This window comes from Littorina saxatilis, linkage group LG17 (genome assembly GCF_037325665.1).
Source record: "Littorina saxatilis isolate snail1 linkage group LG17, US_GU_Lsax_2.0, whole genome shotgun sequence".
Lineage (NCBI taxonomy): Eukaryota > Metazoa > Mollusca > Gastropoda > Littorinimorpha > Littorinidae > Littorina > Littorina saxatilis.
Window position 1 is genome coordinate 8,226,076 of NC_090261.1, and position 21,314 is coordinate 8,247,389.

Sequence of the window (21,314 nt, forward strand, 5' to 3'; positions counted from 1 at the left end):
AGTTTCCGAGAAAAGCCCAACGTTAAGTTGTGTGTTGCCGAACAGAAAAGGCTAGTTATCTCCCTTGTTTTTCTGATAACGTTCGTAAAAGGCTACAGATGTAAATACTTTGATGTAAAGAATAATCCTACAAAGTTTCAATCACATCCGATGAACTTTGTCAAAGATATAAAATGTCTAATTTTTCCTTTGACGCTGACCTGTGACCTTAAAAAAGGTCAAAGGTCAACGAAACCATCGTTAAAGTGTAGAGGTCATTGGAGGTCACGACTAAACAAAATATGAGCCCGATCGCTTTGATAGTTTCCGAGATACTTTGTCAAAGATATAAAATGTCTAATTTTTCCTTTGACGCTGACCTGTGACCTTGATAAAGGTCAAAGGTCAACGAAACCATCGTTAAAGTGTAGAGGTCATTGGAGGTCACGACTAAACAAAATATGAGCCCGATCGCTTTGATAGTTTCCGAGAAAAGTCCAACGTTAAGGTGGTGTCTACGGACGGCCGGCCGGCCGGCCGGACGGCCGGCCGGACAGACTAACACTGACCGATTACATAGAGTCACTTTTTCTCAAGTGACTCAAAAACCCTTGCCAGGAACTGGCCCCCTGCCAACAAGTCAGGAAGGGACCTGAGAACCGTTCTGATTGACAGCCGCGATGTCTCTTAGCCAAAAGTTCGCGAAAGACAACTTCAGAGAGCCAGTAAGCTGTGCTCGGCACCTCGTCCAATCTCCTGGACTGTAAAACGGCCCAGGAATATTTTTTGTTTGTTTGCTTAACGCCCAGCCGACCACGAAGGGCCATATCAGGGCGGTGCTGCTTTGACATATAACGTGCGCCACACACAAGACAGAAGTCGCAACACAGGCTTCATGTCTCACCCAGTCACATTATTCTGACACCGGACCAACCAGTCCTAGCACTAACCCCATAATGCCAGACGCCAGGCTTTGTTTGGTTTGTTTGTTTGCTTAAGGCCCAGCCGACCACGAAGGGCCATATCAGGGCGGTGCTGCTTTGACATTTAACGTGCGCCACACACAAGACAGAAGTCGCAGCACAGGCTTCATGTCTCACCCAGTCACATTATTCTGACACCGGACCAACCAGTCCTAGCACTAACCCCATAATGCCAAACGCCAGGCGGAGCAGCCACTAGATTGCCAATTTTAAAGTCTTAGGTATGACCCGGCCGGGGTTCGAACCCACGACCTCCCGATCACGGGGCGGACGCCTTACCACTAGGCCAACCGTGCCGGTGGCCCTGGATTGAAAAACCCGAGCCGAGTCGAGGGAAAGACAAGCTGCCCCCCCCCCCCCCTTTCTATCGGAAGGAAATGCCAATGCCCTGGAACGATCCGTGCGTAAGGTTGTCCACTCAGTGCTGAGAAGGACGAACCCTCGAGGTGACCGTAAGACAATCATGCCAAAGTATGCAAAGCTTGGGATGGAGTGAAGGCCAAAAGGCCTGTGAGATAGAAGTCAGCTCAAGAGAAGAGTCAGTGACAAAATAGGTGAGGTGGAGTATCAGCAGCAAGATTACTCATTCTCGTGACATACTGTGTAGGCCTGTCCGAACTGTGTTGTGTCTTTCTCCCTGCGCTGTTTACAGCCCGCACGGCGCGCGCAGCCAAAACGGTATCGTTTCAATGGAGTACAAGCAGCGACGCGTCAGCTTTACTGGCTGCATTCCCCACCCTCCTGCTGTCACATCCTTCACCGCTTGAGCAATGTGGTAAGCTGAACTTGTTCTAGGCATGTTGAAGTGTGTGTTATTTCCTTGATGTACGTACTGCGATGCGCTGTCGATGAGTGATGGAACTAGACCGAATTTTCATAAACAATGAAAAACGCAATGCTTGGTTCGGTGCGTACCTTTATTCACATGCATCTTGACAAACACATATACAGTCAATGCTATTAAAATGCATATGTGCATGTAGGCCAGAGTGTGTACTTTCCAGTTATGTGTATTTTACTACGATGTGATGAACGCGCCGAGCACAAATAGTGAAACACAAAACTTATCACTCTTTATGGGTTTTGAGCGGGAGCGTATCCGCGAGGGACTTATCGCTGTCCACAGCTGTGTTATTTATAGAGCCAACTGGCTCTGCGGGAAAAGCTCTCTGCACTGGCGCGCTCAGCGCTGGCAGGCACAGAAACTCTGTGTCAGCTACGAAATAGCCGTGAAGTCAGAGACCTGCTGATCTCTATTCGACTGGATCTCCTTTCTTCTGGTATTAAACCCCAATGTTCAAAAGGAGATCCCTCTACCCTGGGCAAAGCTCAAGTGTCTCTGTTTGTCTGCTCTGTGAACTGAGAATGCGAGAGAAACAAGTCCCTTCGACACATGACTGTATGAGCGTAGTGAAGGGAGGACAGCCTCATTTGCTCTTCGCTCACCCTAGCAAGGGCTGACCAAAAGAGTGGAGATGTCATCAGCCTCCTGATCCGCACAACGTGTGAAAGGATTCAGTGACTCAGTGAGAGAGCGCTCTAATGATCATCTCCGAGAAAGAGGCAAGTTCCAAAAGCTGACGTCCAATTTCCTCCGACGCGACAAAGGTGTGGTATGGGAACACAACACCCAAGTGCCTCTAAACTGCTTCGCCAGCAGAGGAAGAAGTTCCTGCGTCCCCAGTAAAGGCGTACGCGGAAGATCAAAGAACGACAACAAGACCCAACCCGGCTTCGGCAAGGTGAACTTCTTAAGCAAGAAGGAACAAAAGTTGAAGCCTGTGTAGCCGAAGCCAGCCAAGGCTGAGCGTGTTCTGGAACTGAACCGTGAGGAACGAGCAGCAGAACCGGAACACTGGGAATACCACTTCCGGGAGGAGATGGTCTAGCCAAAACCTGCAAAAGGTGGTACACCACCGAAGGTGACTCTTGAACCGGAAGTAGGAAACCTACTTCCTTCACGGAACGGAAGTCCGACATCGACGACGGAGCAACCAAAGAGGAAGCCGCCGAAGCCGATGCACCCTCCAGGAAATATCTGGAAATAACCTGCGTCGCAGCTACGAGAGCAGCCAAGAGCTTCGACGGAAATCCAGAACGTGTCTGATCGCTGGCTAAAGACTGAGTATCAGAATAGTCCAGCTACGAATACGGACCGAAGTCACAGTTGCTGGTGGTAGACTGATGAACGGGATGACCGGAAACCGGAAACCCGTCCACCCGGAAACCGTCCTGACTCATCCCCTACTGAATGAGGGTAAGAGTGAACGGAGGAAACATCCGGAGCCACCAGAACTGAATAGGCAGTAGCTGCAACACCCAACAGGTGGAGTGACGACTGCCCCGGCCGAGGCTGAAAGCCTAAATGCCCGTAGGCCAGCCGCTGTTCCTCACTCACCGACATCCGAGAGGAAGCGTCAGGAAGAGGAATACTGTATCCGGACAGAGCCGGAAATGCAACAGACGAAGCCGCACAATGCGGAAGCGAAGGTTGCGTGGACTGGAGCCGGAAGCCCGAACGTCCGTAGGCCAGTCCTCGGTCAACTCCAGTCAAGACCGCAACGTGTACTTGAAATGGAAGACCTATGCTTCCGGTAAAACCGGAAGCGCAGCGCCGAAAACGGCTGCCGCCCTTGCTCTGAAACACAAATGCCCGCGACGGGACAAGGGTGAGACAGAACAGAAGTGGACTGGGGCCGGAAACCCGAACGCCCATAGGCCAGTCCTCGGTCAACTCCGGCCAAGACCTCTACGTGTACTTGTGGCGGAGGACCTATGCTTCCGGCAAAAACCGGAAGCGCTGCGCCGAAACGCTGCTCTGAAACACAGATGCCCGCGACAGGACAAGGGTGAGACAGAACAGAAGTGGACTGGGGCCGGAAGCCCGAACGCCCGTAGGCCAGTCCTCGATCAACTCCGGCCAAGACCCCTTCGTGTACTTGAGGCGGAGGACCATATGCTTCTGGTAAAAAAACGGAAGCGCAGCGCCGAAACGGCTGCCGCCCTTGCTCTGAAACACAGATGCCCGCGACGGGACTAGGGTGAGACAGAACAAAAGTTTGCGGGTTGTGATCCTGCGCCAAGGAACTGTTTCCCAGAAGGGAGTGTCCGGTAGCTTCGCGAGAGCTGGTGGACCAGTTCGACTTACCGCAGTGTCAACCACGGAGGCAGAAGACGAAGAAGCAAGGAGAACCTCCCCGGAAATCGTCGCCGGCGGAACCATCAAAGACGCCAAAGAGCAAGCACCACCCCTGATGGGGGGGAAAACAACACCGGCAAGCGGCGCGGAACGCTGCATTTCTTCTCTCCCAAGCTGCAGAACTCTGGAAATAAAGAGCTAAGCAGTAAAGACACCAGAGCGCCATGCTCCGATGCCTAAAACAGGGAAAGCAAGAAGAAAAAGAAGTCAAAGACATGCTTAACTGCCCCCCAACCACATGTTCGTTTGGGGCAGAATTAGTAACGAACATAACAGTATTACATGCTTAGTCCGAAACAACAACAAGTACCAACGGTCTGGTAAATCCATGACATAAGCTTTGCCATGTTTTATCACTGTCAGCTATGCTGACCAACAAAAATGGCGCCCAAACAATAAGTTACTGGAAAATTTTTAGTCCAAAACGGACGAAAATTCAGCAACTACAACAAAATTCCTGTCAAACTAATGACCAACAAGAGGCGAAGCCTTCAAGGCTCACGTAAGAAATTTACAAACAGTAACACAAACTCAATCACTCCGTCACACATACACACACACAGTACACACACACACACACACACACAAACACACACACACACAGAAAGAGCATAGGTGAAACTGTGCAAGAAAGCGAGACACTAGATCTAGATCTGTCTGTCTGCATGTAGCCTACTTACATGGACACGACTGCCAAATAGTCTCGGCCCGCTCAAAATAACAATCACCGAGACTTTCAGTAATTCCATCGCGTGACGTCTAACCCTCGTACGTCATAATGTGACGTCAATGTAATATGACGTCTTCAAATGTTAAAGTTTCTACCACAGACATACACACATACATACGCACGCACGCACAGACAGACAAACGTTAGCATCGCATAGGCTACACTTACGTGAGCCAAAAATGAAAGAGCTCACCAACTAACGACGACCGGCACGGTTGGCCTAGTGGTAAGGCGTCCGCCCCGTGATCGGGAGGTCGTGGGTTCGAACCCTGGCCGGGTCATACCTAAGACTTTAAAATTGGCAACCTAGTGGCTGCTCCGCCTGGTGTCTGGCATTATGGGGTTAGTGCCAGGACTGGTTGGTCCGGTGTCAGAATAATGTGACTGGGTGAGACATGAAGCCTGTGCTGTGACTTCTGTCTTGTGTGTGGCGCACGTTATATGTCAAAGCAGCACCGCCCTGATATGGCCCTTCGTGGTCGGCTGGGCGTTAAGCAAACAAACAAACAAACAAACAAACTAACGAAGCAGAAGGCAAGAAAGACGGGTAAGTGGAAGGTGGGTGTCAAACAAACACCAAACAGCACAGCCACGAGAGAGCCAAAAAATCAACAACCTTCTCATCAGAGCTGAAAAAGTCGTATGATCTTGACCACGTGTTGAGGAGCGGTAGTGACGTAATACACACCAAGGGGAGGTAACTCCCCAGGTCTGTGGTCATTATCATGGCTCCATTTACACTTTTTGTGGTGGGGTTGCTTCCCTTTAAAATTGTTTAAGACGGGTAGCCTTTTCAGACCATAGCATCCCAGACTGCGTCAATGCTTTATGTGATTCGGAGTAAGAATATGTAATTTAATTATATTTTAGTTCTATTAAATCTTATGTACAGTGGAACCCCTCTAGGGACAAACTCAACATAGTTGAAAGGAATCTTTTCTAAAAAATAAAAAAAACTCCTTTCCAAAAGAGACAAGATCCTTTCTCTTTCTGTGACTTTCTATGATTCGACTATCTCGACTCTCAGTCTCAGTCCTACTTCAAAGCTTCCCTTATGGTAAACGGGTTAACACTTTCGCGACGGGAGGTGACTATATTAGTAATAGCGCTGCAACGCCCACGGACGGGAAGTGACTATTTTAGTATTAGACATACAAGGTACACGACTTGTGATTGCTTCCCGGTTTTTGAAGCTTGCAGTAAATTGAGTTGTTTCCCTTGACACACTTGGTGTGCCCTTCCGCCATATGTAAAATTAGCCTGGTTTGTGCGGTTTTTTCGAGAAAAAAAATGATTCGTTCATTCCATCTGCAATTCACATCTTCAATTCTCAGGTGGGGCGGTAGATGCTGGTGTTGTCGCTCTGATGCACGGGGTCAGTGTTCTGTATTGTTTCAGTATTGTTGATTTTGTTTTGCATTCTACTCTCTTAATCTTAGACAACATGTGATAACCGGCAAGGTGCTGACTTTCTTTTGTGCATTGTTGATGGTGATTGCATGTTAATTTATTTTTAATATACTTTCTTATGTGATAACCAATGTGCTATATTTTCTCAGGACAAAGAACAAATGTTTATTTTGAATGTGTTATGTATGTTATTATTACGGACACAAACGCTCAGCAATGTAATTTCTCTTTTAGAGATTAATAAAGTTATTGTATTGTATTGTATTGTATTGAATCGAAGGCGAGCCTTGTCACGGGAGGAGATTCTCCGGATGTTGGATCTTGAGGACCCTGTAGATCATGATTCCGACGTGTTGTTTTCGCCTCAAGAAAGCAATAATAGCAGTGATATTGAGGAAGAAACAGTCCCGTTGTTGCTGCTAGTATGAGTCGGCAAACTACACGTGTTAGGGTGGTGCTGCATGAATCTTCGAATGTGTAGTTGCAAGGGGGGCGTGGCAGCACTGATAACAATGGATGGCTGGAGCCTAATCCTTTTGGAAATGTTCATAGGTGTACAGTTGGGACTTTGTTGTGAAAATGTGACTTATATTCAATATGGATTACCTAGACATCATTTGGTGAGTGTCACAGTTTTGTTTCATTTGAGTCAGGATGCTGTGAGTGAATGCGGGATTTGCTTGTTTTTTTCTTTGTACTGTCTCCTTATTTCTGTGTAGAATTTTAACAATATTTCAGCTAATTCATAGGTTTTACACCTTGTTTGGTTATAAAATTATTTATAATACTTTCTGTTTAAAAATAACTTTTAAAAAAGCAGTGGAAAAGAAAACACACACAAAAAAAACGTTAAACAAGAAGAGCAAACGCTCGATCGAGTCACTTTCGCAGTTCTGAATATTATATGAGGCATCAGATGGACAGGAAGAAATTGCTATTCACAACACAATGAGTCACGTTCACATAAAATTTGAGCCCGGTCACTTTTATAGTTTCCGAGAAAAGCCCAACGTTAAGTTGTGTGTTGCCGAACAGAAAAGGCTAGTTATCTCCCTTGTTTTTCTGATAACGTTCGTAAAAGGCTACAGATGTAAATACTTTGATGTAAAGAATAATCCTACAAAGTTTCAATCACATCCGATGAACTTTGTCAAAGATATAAAATGTCTAATTTTTCCTTTGACGCTGACCTGTGACCTTGAAAAAGGTCAAAGGTCAACGAAACCATCGTTAAAGTGTAGAGGTCATTGGAGGTCACCCTAAACAAAATATGAGCCCGATCGCTTTGATAGTTTCCGAGAAAAGATATAAAATGTCTAATTTTTCCTTTGACGCTGACCTGTGACCTTGAAAAAGGTCAAAGGTCAACGAAACCATCGTTAAAGTGTAGAGGTCATTGGAGGTCACGACTAAACAAAATATGAGCCCGATCGCTTTGATAGTTTCCGAGAAAAGTCCAACGTTAAGGTGGTGTCTACGGACGGCCGGCCGGCCGGCCGGACGGCCGGCCGGACAGACTAACACTGACCGATTACATAGAGTCACTTTTTCTCAAGTGACTCAAAAACACAAATTATCCCCCTTTCACCCCCCCTTTGCTAAAACAAATCGCGTGACAAACTTATAAATAGCACGACTGAACTGGGCATCCATTTTTTAATTAGTACACAAAATTTGGTGGTGATTGGACTTAATTCAAGCTTGCTAGACAGATTTCTTTACAGTTACTGTTTTTTGGGAAGTTTCTTGGTGGCAAGCTTGGGCAGGCAGGACGTTAACGCCGTGGCAATGCTAGTCACAATAGTGTTAAGGGTGGAGATTTTTCCGATCTCCTATGTCAACTAATGTGCAGACCTGCTAGTGCCTTATCCCCCTTCGTGTGTACACGCAAGGACAAGACTAAGTTTGCACAGAAAAGATCCTGTACTCCATGTCAAGAGTTCGGTGGGTTATAGAAACACAAAAATACGCAGCATGCTTCCCCCGAAAGCGGCGTATGGCTGCCTAAATGGCGAGTAAAAACAGTCATACACGTAAAAGTCAGGGGAGTTTCAGCCCATGTACCAAACAAACAAACAAACTTACGGTAAACTATTTTTTCTCTTTTCATGCCTGTTCTATAAAGTCAGTGGATTTTCTTTTTTTCACAATCTCAAGGCGTAATTCAAAATTGGTATGCATACAAAGACATACCTAAAACAAGTCGCGTAAGGCGAAAATACAATATTTAGTCAAGTAGCTGTCGAACTCACAGAATGAAACTGAACGCAATGCCATTTTACTCGTAGCATCGTCAGGCCACCGCTCATGGCAAAGGCAGTGAAATTGACAAGAAGAGCGGGGTAGTAGTTGCGCTAAGAAGGATAGCACGCTTTTCTGTACCTCTCTTTGTTTTAACTTTCTGAGCGTGTTTTTAATCCAAACATATCATATCTATATGTTTTTGGAATCAGGAACCGACAAGGAATAAGATGAAAGTGTTTTTAAATTGATTTGGACAATTTAATTTTGATAATAATTTTTATATATTTAATTTTCAGAGCTTGTTTTTAATTCGAATATAACATATTTATATGTTTTTGGAATCAGCAAATGATGGAGAATAAAATAAACGTAAATTTGGATCGTTTTATAAATTTTTATTTTTTTTTAAAATTTTCTGATTTTTAATGACCAAAGTCATTAATTATTTTTTAAGCCACCACGCTGAAATGCAATACCGAACCCCGGGCTTCGTCGAAGATTACTTGACCAAAATTTCAACCAATTTGGTTGAAAAATGAGGGCGTGACAGTGCCGCCTCAACTTTCACGAAAAGCCGGATATGACGTCATGAAAGACATTTATCAAAAAAATGAAAAAAACATTCGGGGATTTCATACCCAGGAACTCTCATGTCAAATTTCATAAAGATCGGTCCAGTAGTTTAGTCTGAATCGCTCTACACACACACACAGACAGACAGACACACACACACACACACACACACACACACACACACACACACCACTACCCTCGTCTCGATTCCCCCCTCTACGTTAAAATATTTAGTCAAAACTTGACTAAATATAAAAAAAGGAAAGTTTGAAAATAAAAGCAAAGACTTTGCAGGAAATAAAGTCACATGATTTTAGCAGAGTTGTTCAATTTGTTCCTTTTCATGTCTGAGGTGTCCTGCTAGCCTTACCAGCTGACTGTGGTTCAGTCAAGTGCCAACACGGCAGTGTCTCTTCAGCAACATCAATCTCCATCTTGACGACAACAGTTTGTGTTTCTGGTGTCTGCACCTCTTGTTTCAGCCAGCTATCACTGTTTGGTCTGACTGCAGACTGCCCGTGTAATGTCTGTACTGCAGGCACGGTAACAGTATTCTCTGTGGTCACAGCCTCCCTCTCTGCCTCTGGCACTGAAAAACAAGTCGCGAAAGGCAAAATTACTACATTTAGTCAAGCTGTGGAATTCACAGAATGAAACTGAACGCACTTCATTTTTTCACAACGACCGTAGTCCGCCGCTAGTGCAAAAGGCAGTGAAAGTGATGAGCCTGTTTAGCGCGGTAGCGGTTGCGCTGTGCTGCATAGCACGCTTTACTGTACCTCTCTTCGTTTTAACTTTCTGAGCGTGTTTTTAATCCAAACATATCATATCTATATGTTTTTGGAATCAGGAACCGACAAGGAATAAGATGAACTTGTTGTTAAAACGATTTCGGAAATTTAATTTTAATCATGATTTTTATATTTTTTATTTTCAGAGCTTGTATTTAATCCGAATATAACATATTTATATGTTTTTGGCATCAGAACATGTTGAAGAATAAAATAAAAGTAATTTTGGATCCTTTTATAAAAAAATGATTTTAATTACAATTTTCAGATTTTTAATGACAGGGGTGGGAGCAAAAAATCTGAGCTATACTGAAAAAAAATTGTTTGCTGCAAACTTAACACCAGGCTGAGCCCACTGCTGACGTTTTGCGAAGCCATTTTCTAAATACAAAATTTTATTAGTAAATTTTGATTTGATTAATATACTTACCCGACTCACATATAGCATTAACTTCAGTTAAAGTACAAAGACGCTGAACTACGCTTCACCCCAAAAGGGGAAGCAACCCCCTAAAAAAGAACGGCCTTGACCCTCAACCATGTAATACAGTAGTCAAGGTCACACCGTCACGTGACTTATCACGCGTGAATGCACCGCCGCTATGTTGAAAGCTCACTCCCACTGAAGTGATCTGTTCATTTTTAGGGAAATCCCAAGCGGGGTAGGCGGGAGGGTATAAACGATGTGAGTCGGGTAAGTATATCAATCAAATCAAAATTTACTAATAAAATTTTGTATTAAATTACATATCTTATCCCGACTCACATATAGCAGATTGCTAATGTAGGTTGTGGGTAACTTACTCTATGATCTGGAAAGAACCTGTCCTGCGGCTACCATAGCCGGTAAGGAGCTGGTCCCATCTTGTCGCGTGCTTGCAATATCACGCAAGTAAAAGTTTATAAAAACGTCTTCAGACGTCCAAAAAGCTGAATCGAGTACTTCAGACAGTCTCCCTGACTTGAGTACGGCCAAAGATGAGGCCCAGGCTCTCGCCTCATGAGTCTGTGCAGAGACATAGGGAGAACAGACTGCCCCCCCCCCGTTTTTACATTTAGTCAAGTTTTGACTAAATGTTTTAACGTAGAGGGGGGAATCGAGACGAGGGTCGTGGTGTATGTGCGTGTGTGTGTGTCTGTGTGTGTGTAGAGCGATTCAGACTAAACTACTGGACCGATCTTTATGAAATTTGACATGAGAGTTCCTGGGTATGATATCCTCAGACGTTTTTTTCATTTTTTTGATAAATGTCTTTGATGACGTCATATCCGGCTTTTCGTGAAAGTTGAGGCGGCACTGTCACGCCCTCATTTTTCAACCAAATTGGTTGAAATTTTGGTCGGGTAATGTTCGACGAAGCCCAGACTTCGGTATTGCATTTCAGCGTGGTGGCTTAAAAATTAATTAATGACTTTGGTCATTAAAAATCTGAAAATTGTAAAAAAAATATGTTTTTTATAAAACGATCCAAATTTACGTTCATCTTATTCTCCATCATTTGCTGATTCCAAAAACATATAAATATGTTATATTCGGATTAAAAACAAGCTCTGAAAATTAAATATATAAAAATTATTATCAAAATTAAATTTTCCAAATCAATTTAAAAACACTTTCATCTTATTCCTTGTCGGTTCCTGATTCCAAAAACATATAGATATGATATGTTTAGATTAAAAACACGCTCAGAAAGTTAAAACGAAGAGAGGTACAGTAAAGCGTGCTATGAAGCACAGCGCAACCGCGCCAAAGAGGCTCGTCACTTTCACTGCCTTTTGCACTAGCGGCGGACTACGTTCAATTTCATTCTGTGAGTTCCACAGCTTGACTAAATGTAGTAATTTCGCCTTACGCGACTTGTTTGTTGTTGTTGAAATTTTTGCTATACGGAATTCCGTAATTATACGGAACTACTCCCGCCCCTATAATGACCAAAGTCATTAATTAATTTTTAAGCCTCCATGCTGAAATGTAATACTGAAGTCCAGCCTTCGTCGAAGATTGCTTGGCCAAAATTTCAATCAATTTGATTGAAAAATGAAGGTGTGACAGTTCCGCCTCAACTTTTACAAAAAGCCGGATATGACGTCATCAAAGACATTTATCGAAAAAATTTAAAAAAACGTCTGGGGATATCATATCCAGGAACTCTCATGTCAAATTTCATAAAGATCGGTTAAGTAGTTTACTCTGAATCGCTCTACACACACACACGCACAGACACACACACACATACACCACGACCCTCGTCTCAATTCCCCCTCTATGTTAAAACATTTAGTCAAAACTTGACTAAATGTAAAAAGGAAACTGATTATGATCAATTCCCAGTACATTCAACCATCCCCCCTCCCCCTCACAAGACCCTTCAAATATCTGAGAACTTCACTTCTTAAAAAGGATGGAGTCTTAAAATGGTGGTAAGTTTACAGAGGTTATGAAGAGAAAATATAAACAAGTCGCGAAAGGCGAAATTACTACATTTAGTCAAGCTGTGGAACTCACAGAAGGAAACTGAACGTAGTCCGCCGCTAGTGCAAAAGGCAGTGAAAGTGACGAGCCTGTTTGGCGCAGTAGCGATTGCGCTGTGCTTCATAGCACGCTTTACTGTACCTCTCTTCGTTTTAACTTTCTGAGCGTGTTTTTAATCTAAACATATCGTATCTATATGTTTTTGGAATCAGGAACCGACAAGGAATAAGATGAAATTGTTTTTAAAACGATTTCGGAAATTTAATTTTGATCATAATTTTTATATTTTTAATTTTCAGAGCTTGTTTTTAATCCAAATATAACATATGTATATGTTTTTGGAATCAGAAAATGACGAAGAATAAGATGAAATGGTTTTTGGATCGTTTAAGAAAAAAATAATTTTAATTACAAGTTTCCGATTTTTAATGACCAAACTCACTCATTAGTTTTTAAGCCACCAAGCTGAAATGCAATACCAAACCCCGGGCTTCGTCGATGATGGCTTTGCCAAAATTTCAATCAATTTGATTGAAAAATGAGGGTGTGACAGTGCCGCCTCAACTTTTACAAAAAGCCGGATATGACGTCATCAAAGGTATTTATCGAAAAAAGGAAAAAAAAGTCCGGGGATATCATACCCAGGAACTCTCATGTCAAATTTCATAAAGATCGGCCCAGTAGTTTAGTCTGAATCGCTCTACACACACACACAGACAGACAGACAGACACACATACACCACGACCCTCGTCTCGATTCCCCCCTCTATGTTAAAACATTTACTGATTTAGTCAAAACTTGACTAAATGTAAAAAAGCAAAGTCTTAAATTGGGGGTTCCACTGTAGAGCATCAAACATACCTCCTTAGTTTTGTTGTTACTTTTAGCAACACTATATGGCTATATAGCTTTTCTGATAGACACATGGGGGAATTCGGGGGCTGTGATTGGATGGTCTCACACATCCCTATTCCGATCATCAAAGGATATTCCCACGGAAGTTGGTGAATTTTGCCGATATCCTTTGGATATTTGCACTAACAAAGGCGCATGGCTATGGTTTCTTCGACATGTATGAAGCACACGCATACCTTGCCAGGTTTGTTTCTGTGACTGGTCAACAGGCGATGCCTTTTGCTTTTTTTTTTTAAATTTTAATTACCGTGCATGAAATACATTACGTGTAAAATCCAGCTCTGCAGGCAACAAAACTTGCAAAGCTCAAGACACTGCAATCTGAAGCAACCTATTTCTGATTCAAGCAGATAGTCTTTTCAATGTTAAGCACATAATCAGCAAACTCTCCTGTCCCCATGGAACGTCCATTGAATACAATGTTGAAATGAAGTTACCACCCTAAAACATTTAGTCGTTGACTTTCTTCTGAGACAATCCTTGTTCTCTTGTCTTGTCATCTACAGATTTACCGCAGTCTTCATCATGCGAATCCCCAGACTTTCGAACATAGAATATACGTAAACAGCCATGATACGTGACGTGATATGAATCCTGGCATATTGACGTAATGCCAAACATCCGGTTATCTTGAGTCTTCTCCGAATACATGTCAGTGGGTTTTTCAATGTTCAGTGATTTCCATGGATACATGCGCAAAGGGATATGCGCACTAAATCGTCGTCTGCAATCGACGACATGGACCATTCTGGTAGTTGTTGCTGACAAAAACATGATTTTAACACCAGAGTATAATGTCAGAATAGCATTGTAAACGCTATTGTGTTGTCAGCGTTGCAATAGGGTCCGATATTTAGACTTCAACAAGTATAATGCAACTCGTCCTCGACTCATCGGCATTATACTTGTCTCGTCTAAATATCGGACCATATTGCTACGCTGAAAACACAATAGCTGTTAATGTGATTAAACATTAAGTGATAAACAGTAAAAGTACACTCAGTCTGGATCTCAAGAGGTTATTAAGAATTGGTATGCATGCACAAATGTACCTAAAAAAAGGAAAGTTTGATAATAAAAGCAAGCAGTCTGCAGGAATATAACTGTGTCACATGATTTTAACAGAGATATTGAATTTGTTTCTTTTCATGTCTGAGGTGTCTTAATCGTTAGCCTTACCAGCTGACTGTGGTTCAGGCAAGTGCCAACACTGCAGTGTCTCTTCAGCAACATCAATCTCTATCTTGACATCTGACACAACTGCTGTGTCTTTTTCCTCCATGCTGTAGTGTGAAGCCAAGGTCCCCGACTGTTCACTGCCTTAGACGTTGATGGTCCATGACTGTTCAAGTTGTTGATGGTCCATGACTGTTCACTGCCTTAGACGTTGATGGTCCCTGACTGTTCACTGTTCAAGGTGTTGGTCCCTGACTGTTCAACGTGTTGATGGTCCCCGACTGTTCACTGTTCAAGGTGTTGATGGTCCCTGACTGTTCACTGTTCAAGGTGTTGATGGTCCCTGGCTGGTCAAGGTGTCTGTGGTAAATAACAAGATTCAGTTGTTTTAAAAAATCAGGGTTATAATAGAAGGGTGCTGATCTTATGCAACACTTATTTCTCAAGATAGGTGTAACAAGAAAAGAACAGCACAAAACATACCTCACATAAACACTTATGCAGCAGTGTTGGAGTTCATTTATTTCTTTGGTGAGTGTGTGGCAAACTAGATCTAGGCATTTCGGTTGAGGCAGCTAAAAAGCAGAGGAGTGCGACTTCTCTTGATTCATCTCCTAATCAGATTATTTTTATTGAAAAAGAATTACTGGCAAATAAACTGATGTGTCGTACATTTTTGTACTAATAATCTTCTTCTTCTTCGTTCGTGGGCTGAAACTCCCACGTATTTACGTGTATGACCGTTTTTACCCCGCCATTTAGGCAGCCATACGCCGCTTTCGGAGGAAGCATGCTGGGTATTTTCGTGTTTCTATAACCCACCGAACTCTGACATGGATTACAGGATCTTTTCCGTGCGCACTTGGTCTTGTGCTTGCGTGTACACACGAAGGGGGATAAGCCACTAGCAGGTCTGCACATAAGTTGACCTGGGAGATCGGAAAAATCTCCACACTTAACCCACCAGGCGGCCGCGGCCGGGATTCGAACCCTCGACCTTCCGATTAAGAGGCCGACGTCTTACCACCACGCCACAGCGCCCGTCTGTACTAATAATAATATACATTACTTTCATTTCAGTTGTGTCCTTAATAGATCTGAGCTACCTAAAAAGCTGTCACCATATTAACTAGCTACTCAGGGCCGTAGCAGCCCTACCGGCCACTCCGGCCATGGCCGGACCAGTTTTTTGTTAAAAAAAAAAATCGTCTTCATAAGCTTCAGCGCTGTGTTAGGAGGAAGGAGGGGTCGTGACTTAGATCGCACAATGACAGCGTTAAGCGAGAAATTGTCACTAATAGTTGAGGAGAACATAATAGCCAGGGACCGTACCTTTTTATTTTTTTTATGGCCGGACCACTTTTAGGAGCTGTGCTACGACCCTGCTACTGTTGGGTACTTGGAAGCAGCACCTCATTTTTGCCGTGACACAGCCAGCTACCACAGAGCTACGTTTTGACAGATAATGGGAAAACCCGGAGGCGGTCAAAGCAATTCTTTGTTGAGTTTACGTCATACGTATGGGTAAATTATGAGTTCTACATAAAGTTAAGCTCTTTGGAATTTCCATGTTCAACTTCAAATAAATGTACATTGCAAATGTATTGATAACACTTTTTTTGGTTGTTTTTTTGTTCGTTCATGGGCTGAAACTCCCACGGCTTTTACGTGTAGGACCGTTTTTACCCCGCCATTTAGGCAGCCATACGCCGCTTTTGGAGGAAGCATGCTGGGTATTTTCATGTTTCTATAACCCACCGAACTCTGACATGGATTACAGGATCTTTTTCGTGCGCACTTGGTCTTGTGCTTGCGTGTACACACGGGGGTGTTCGGACACCGAGGAGAGTCTGCACACAAAGTTGACTCTGAGAAATAAATCTTTCGTCGAACGTGGGGACGAACTCACGCTGACAGCGGCCAACTGGATACAAATCCAGCTCGCTACCGACTGAGCTACATCTCCGCCCATTTATAACACTAAACTAGTCGCGTAAGGCGAAATTACTACATTTAGTCAAGCTGTGGAACTCACAGAATGAAACTGAACGTAATCCGCGGCTAGTGCAAAAGGCAGTGAAAGTGACGAGCCTGTTTGGCGCGGCAGCGGTTGCGCTGTGCTTCATAGCACGCTTTACTGTACCTCTCTTCGTTTTAACTTTCTGAGCGTGTTTTTAATCCAAACATATCATATCTATATCATATATGTTTTTGGAATCAGGAACCGACAAGGAATAAGATGAAATTATAGTTTTTGAATCGATTTCGGAAATTTAATTTTGATCATAATTTTTATATTTTTAATTATCAGAGATTGTTTTTAATCCAAATATAACATATGCATATGTTTTTGGAATCATGTGTGAAATCGTCGCGATATAACCTTCGTGGTTGAAAACGACGTTAAACACCAAATAAAGAAAGAAAGAAATCACGTGTGAATACGTGTCCAGCATTTCATGAGCTGTGTTTTGTATCCGTATGCAGGCCAATGTATTTTGGTCATGGATACCGGGCTTCACAATGAAGCATTAATTATCAACAGTAGGAAGTACATTCGAATCCTTTGATAGTTTGCAAAAAGCTATCTTGTTCTTTTGCAAAAAGAACGCTTTCGTCCAGTTATACGTTCAATCATTGTGAATTCTGCAGGTGCAGCGAAAACGAACCAACCAAAAGACTCAATTTTTCACCAATAAACAATCATTACAATGGCAGCAATCCCTAACAGATTCCCTCCTTTTGCATCATTGATCCATGATAACACCTGCTTGATCAAGTCACCATCGGACACTCAGGCCGCACAACAACACACCAGCATGCGAACACAGACACATGCATCAGATACACACACTCACACATGCAAATAAATAAGCTTTTATCAGTGATTAAAGAAAACATTTATCTTGTTTTTCTTTTGCTCGAAACAACAATGATGCACATATGTGACCCTCCACCACGAAATGAGTCGCATGTCACCTCGCACGGTTCTGCGCTAGGCTTAATATAAGTCCGGGGAGTGTCTGGTAACAGTGTGGGGGTCACCTTAGTCACAGGCTTATAACTCAAACAGTTTTTGTTCTTTCCTAAAACGGTTTTCACCACTGGATAGAGCATAAAAATCTCTTTAGGAAAATGTACAAATATGAAAATCATGCAAAGGTGACATGCGACTCATTCCGTGATGGAGGGTCACATATCGTCTGTTCTTGTGCATTATTTAGAGTTATAGTTATACAACTCCTGCAATGCAACCGAGGGGTGGATTAAATCTAGTTGATTATTTTTAGACAAGTGAGAAATTAGAACGAACTACTTTGATTACACCAAAAATCACACGTGGATTATTCGAAGTAAGAATAAAGAGGGCTAAAAAATAATCAACACTAGAATTTATTTTTAGAACATTTGAAACCCAGACGATTGGACCCTGTTGCGGAAGAATACGTACAACGTTGACTCAAAACTGTAACAACAATGGCTGATGTGTATGAAGTACACGCATACCTCGCCAGGTTTGTTTCTGTGACTAGTCGACAGACGATGCCATTTGCTTTGTGTGTGATTTTGTTGTTGCTTACTGTACGTGTAAAATCCAGTTCTTTAACAGGCAACAAACCTTGCAAATTTTCAGAAGCTGCAATCTGAAGCGACCTATCTCTGATTCTAGCACTAGCAGACGATCTCTCCAATGTTTAACACAAAATCAGCAAACTCTCCTGTCACATAGAACGTCCATTATATAGTGCAATGTTGAAATGAAGTTACCGGTCTGAAACATTTAGTCGTTTCTTCTGAGACAATCCTTGTTCTCTTATCATCTACAGATTTACCGCAGTCTTCACCACGCGAATTCACAACAGAAGTCAGACTTTCGAACATATACAATCTACGTAGGCAAGCACGATACGTCATGATTCCTAGCATATTGACGTAATGCTAAACATCCGGTTATCCCGAGTTTTCTCCGTAATACATGTCCGTGGGTTTTTCAATGTTCGGTTATTTCCGTGGCTTCATGCGGAAAGGGAACCGTTGTCTGCTATCAACGACATGGACCATTGTGGTCCTTGTTGCTGACAAAAACATGATTTTAACACAGAATGTAATGTCAGAATAGCTATATAAACGCTATTGTGTTTTACTCGTAGCAATTGGGGTCCGATATTTAGACCAGACAAATATAATGCCAACGAGTCGGAGACTAAGAATAAAGTAAAAGAATAGGGACTATTTGAATGACGCGCATTTGACACTCTGAGTGATTAGGCTGAAATGAAAATGCGTACAAAATGTCGTCTGCATGACTGCATGTTCGACCCGTGTTGTTCGTTGTATAAATAGCTTAAACAATGACGACAACTCGTTGATTACTGGAAAATAAACCACTCGTGGGTATTTGCAGCCGCTTGGTAATTCACTCGTGTGCTCCACACACTCGTGAATTACCAAGCGGCTGCAAATACCCACTCGTGGTTTATTTTCCAGTAAGGCCAAAAAAAAAAAATGCTTTGGTTACGGTTTCCCGACCGACCCTAACTTTTTGGGCCGACCCTAAACTTTTTTTTTGGTCCTAAAGCTAAAAATAAAATGAACCAAACACATACATACACACAAAAAAAACCACACACACACACAAAAACCCACCGAAAACGACAACACCACGGCACAGAGAAAACATCGATCGCCGGCGAGCAGACAACAACAAGCCCGACAAGGGACACCACTCCGCTTTTTACAACTCCCATATCCAAGGGAAGTCACTCTCGTGCGTTCGTTCGTTCGTTCGTTGCGCGAACGTAAAAAGATGTCGTCTGCATTTGCAATCGTATTCGGAAAGTGCGTTCATATCGAACAAACACGACTGATAAGTCAGTACTCGAAGAGTGCAACCTTGGTGGACATTTTTCATGATTTTCATCCAACTTTGGACGGCAAACTGTTCGGGATAAAATGTGTTGGGTCGACGAAAATAAGTGCCGAGCCCGAAGACTCTTTCGAACTGGACTTTGGCATGACTCTCGAAAACTATTTTTATCATTTCAAGAGGGACCAACCAAAAAAAAAAAAGTTTAATCGACCTACCTACCCTATTTTTTTTGGCCATGAAACCGTAACCAAAGCATTTTTTTTGTTGGCCTAATCAACTCGTGGTCATTGTTTAAGCTCTATTTCACTAGCTCCCTTCAATAATTATTGCGCTCCTTCGTAAATCCTCAGACAAGCACGAAAATTATAAAGCCGTGAACGTTGCAGATGTAAGTTATGCTTTCAAACAAACGTGTTAACAAAACATGATCTAACTCTAAGGAAGAATTTTCTTAATTTCTGATGAGGGTTTTGGGGGTTTAGCAGCAACCAATTGGGTTACGACAAAAAACTACAACCACTACGAAATACCATGGTGCTAATCATAGTATGGCTGAGTGACTGTACGCAGAGAAAAAGAATGTCCAAGTAGGATTACGCCGTGAAAATGGTGTAACTGTAGCCACCGCCTTAAAATTTAGTTTTCGAGGGTGACAGAATAAGCAATGCAAACATGCTTTTTTTCATCCCGCCCTCGCCCATTGAGGAATAACTCATTAACAAGAAGGAGAGAAACAGACAGACAGAGAGGGACTGGGAGAGAGGGTGGGGGGAGGAAGAAATAGAGTTACTAGAGTAGAGAGCGTCAACTCACTGTCTGATGTTATTAAATGTGCACACAACCCTAACAACACCGCATCCGTTGCGAAGATGACCAACAGTGGTTGACCTGCAACGTAAAGAATCCAGATCCAGATCACCTTCAAGGATCTGCTGGACAAAACAAACCTTATAATTGAGTCACTTTATTTGTATCATTGATATCGAGGAAGCGATTTTGAGCATGTTAAATATGATTGACCTACAATAAACTTAAAACTTAGATGGGACGCTTAAAAAGCCGCGAGGCTTATGGAAACCAAATTCCTGTTGAAGTGCCTACTGGTGTAGTACTAGTACTACTACTACTACTCATGAGCGTACAATGCACTGTATCGATAAAATGTCACCTTTTGCATCTCTCGTTTTTCACAGCGAAGGACAAAGAACCGCAGGCTTCTTTAACGCTGTGATGGCACAAATAATGCACGTGGTCTTCGTTGACCTGTCCTTGATCAGCCAATACTTATTTATCATTCTTGCCTTTCACGCTGGCCAGTCAAACAGAGTTATAGCCCTTCCTTCATGACGTCTTTTTGCCTAAAACAGCCCCAAAATATCCGATGTCAGGCAGATACTGATTTTAAAACACACGACAGCACCAAAGATCTTGTAGGCTACGCTAAGATAAGCGTAGCCTACAAGATCTTTGACAGCACTTCGCTAATACTTTGCAAATATTTTGTCCGTGATATTTTCAGAGTGTCTTGAAACAAGTGTGATGAAATAAGAGCAATCTACACTCAGTTATGATACAGAATTTTGAATATGATGACATTCAAGAATCATATAAAGGAAGGTTGGGTCAGTAATTGCCAGAATGTCAGTATGCCTCTCACTACAAATTCCCACCAGCCAAGAAAAAGTTGATAGAATAGGCCACGGTCAAAAGATCGTGTAGCCTTTACCTAGCTCAAAGTTAGGCTAGGATAGCAACTGATCAAAAGATCAGACAAAGGCTCAACAGCCTAAGTACCAGTCTGTCAACATATCATATCATATCAATATCATATCATGAGTTATCTGACCGATCAGGTACAATCACGGGACCTATTTTGTAACCCGTGACTAGTGCTGTTAATCCCTGGTTTACTTTTGTTGTAATTATGTGTTTCCGACTATTTGAATTATTGTATGGCTCATAATCAGTGG

At 42.7% G+C, this 21,314-nt stretch overlaps 1 protein-coding gene across 1 annotated transcript in view; it reads right to left on the bottom strand.

Moving 5' to 3' along the window:
- LOC138953572 (piggyBac transposable element-derived protein 4-like) overlaps nucleotides 1-20,264 on the bottom strand; it is a 42,440-nt gene extending 22,176 nt beyond the window's left edge. The window contains exons 1-3 of the mRNA XM_070325415.1: nucleotides 20,158-20,264; nucleotides 14,478-14,834; nucleotides 9,489-9,707 (exon numbers count right to left, since the gene is read on the bottom strand). Coding sequence (XP_070181516.1) covers nucleotides 9,489-9,707; nucleotides 14,478-14,580 — 322 coding nt within the window. The 5' untranslated portion in view covers nucleotides 14,581-14,834; nucleotides 20,158-20,264. The remainder of the gene's footprint in view (nucleotides 1-9,488; nucleotides 9,708-14,477; nucleotides 14,835-20,157) is intronic.
- Between the last annotated feature and the right edge of the window lie 1,050 nt (nucleotides 20,265-21,314).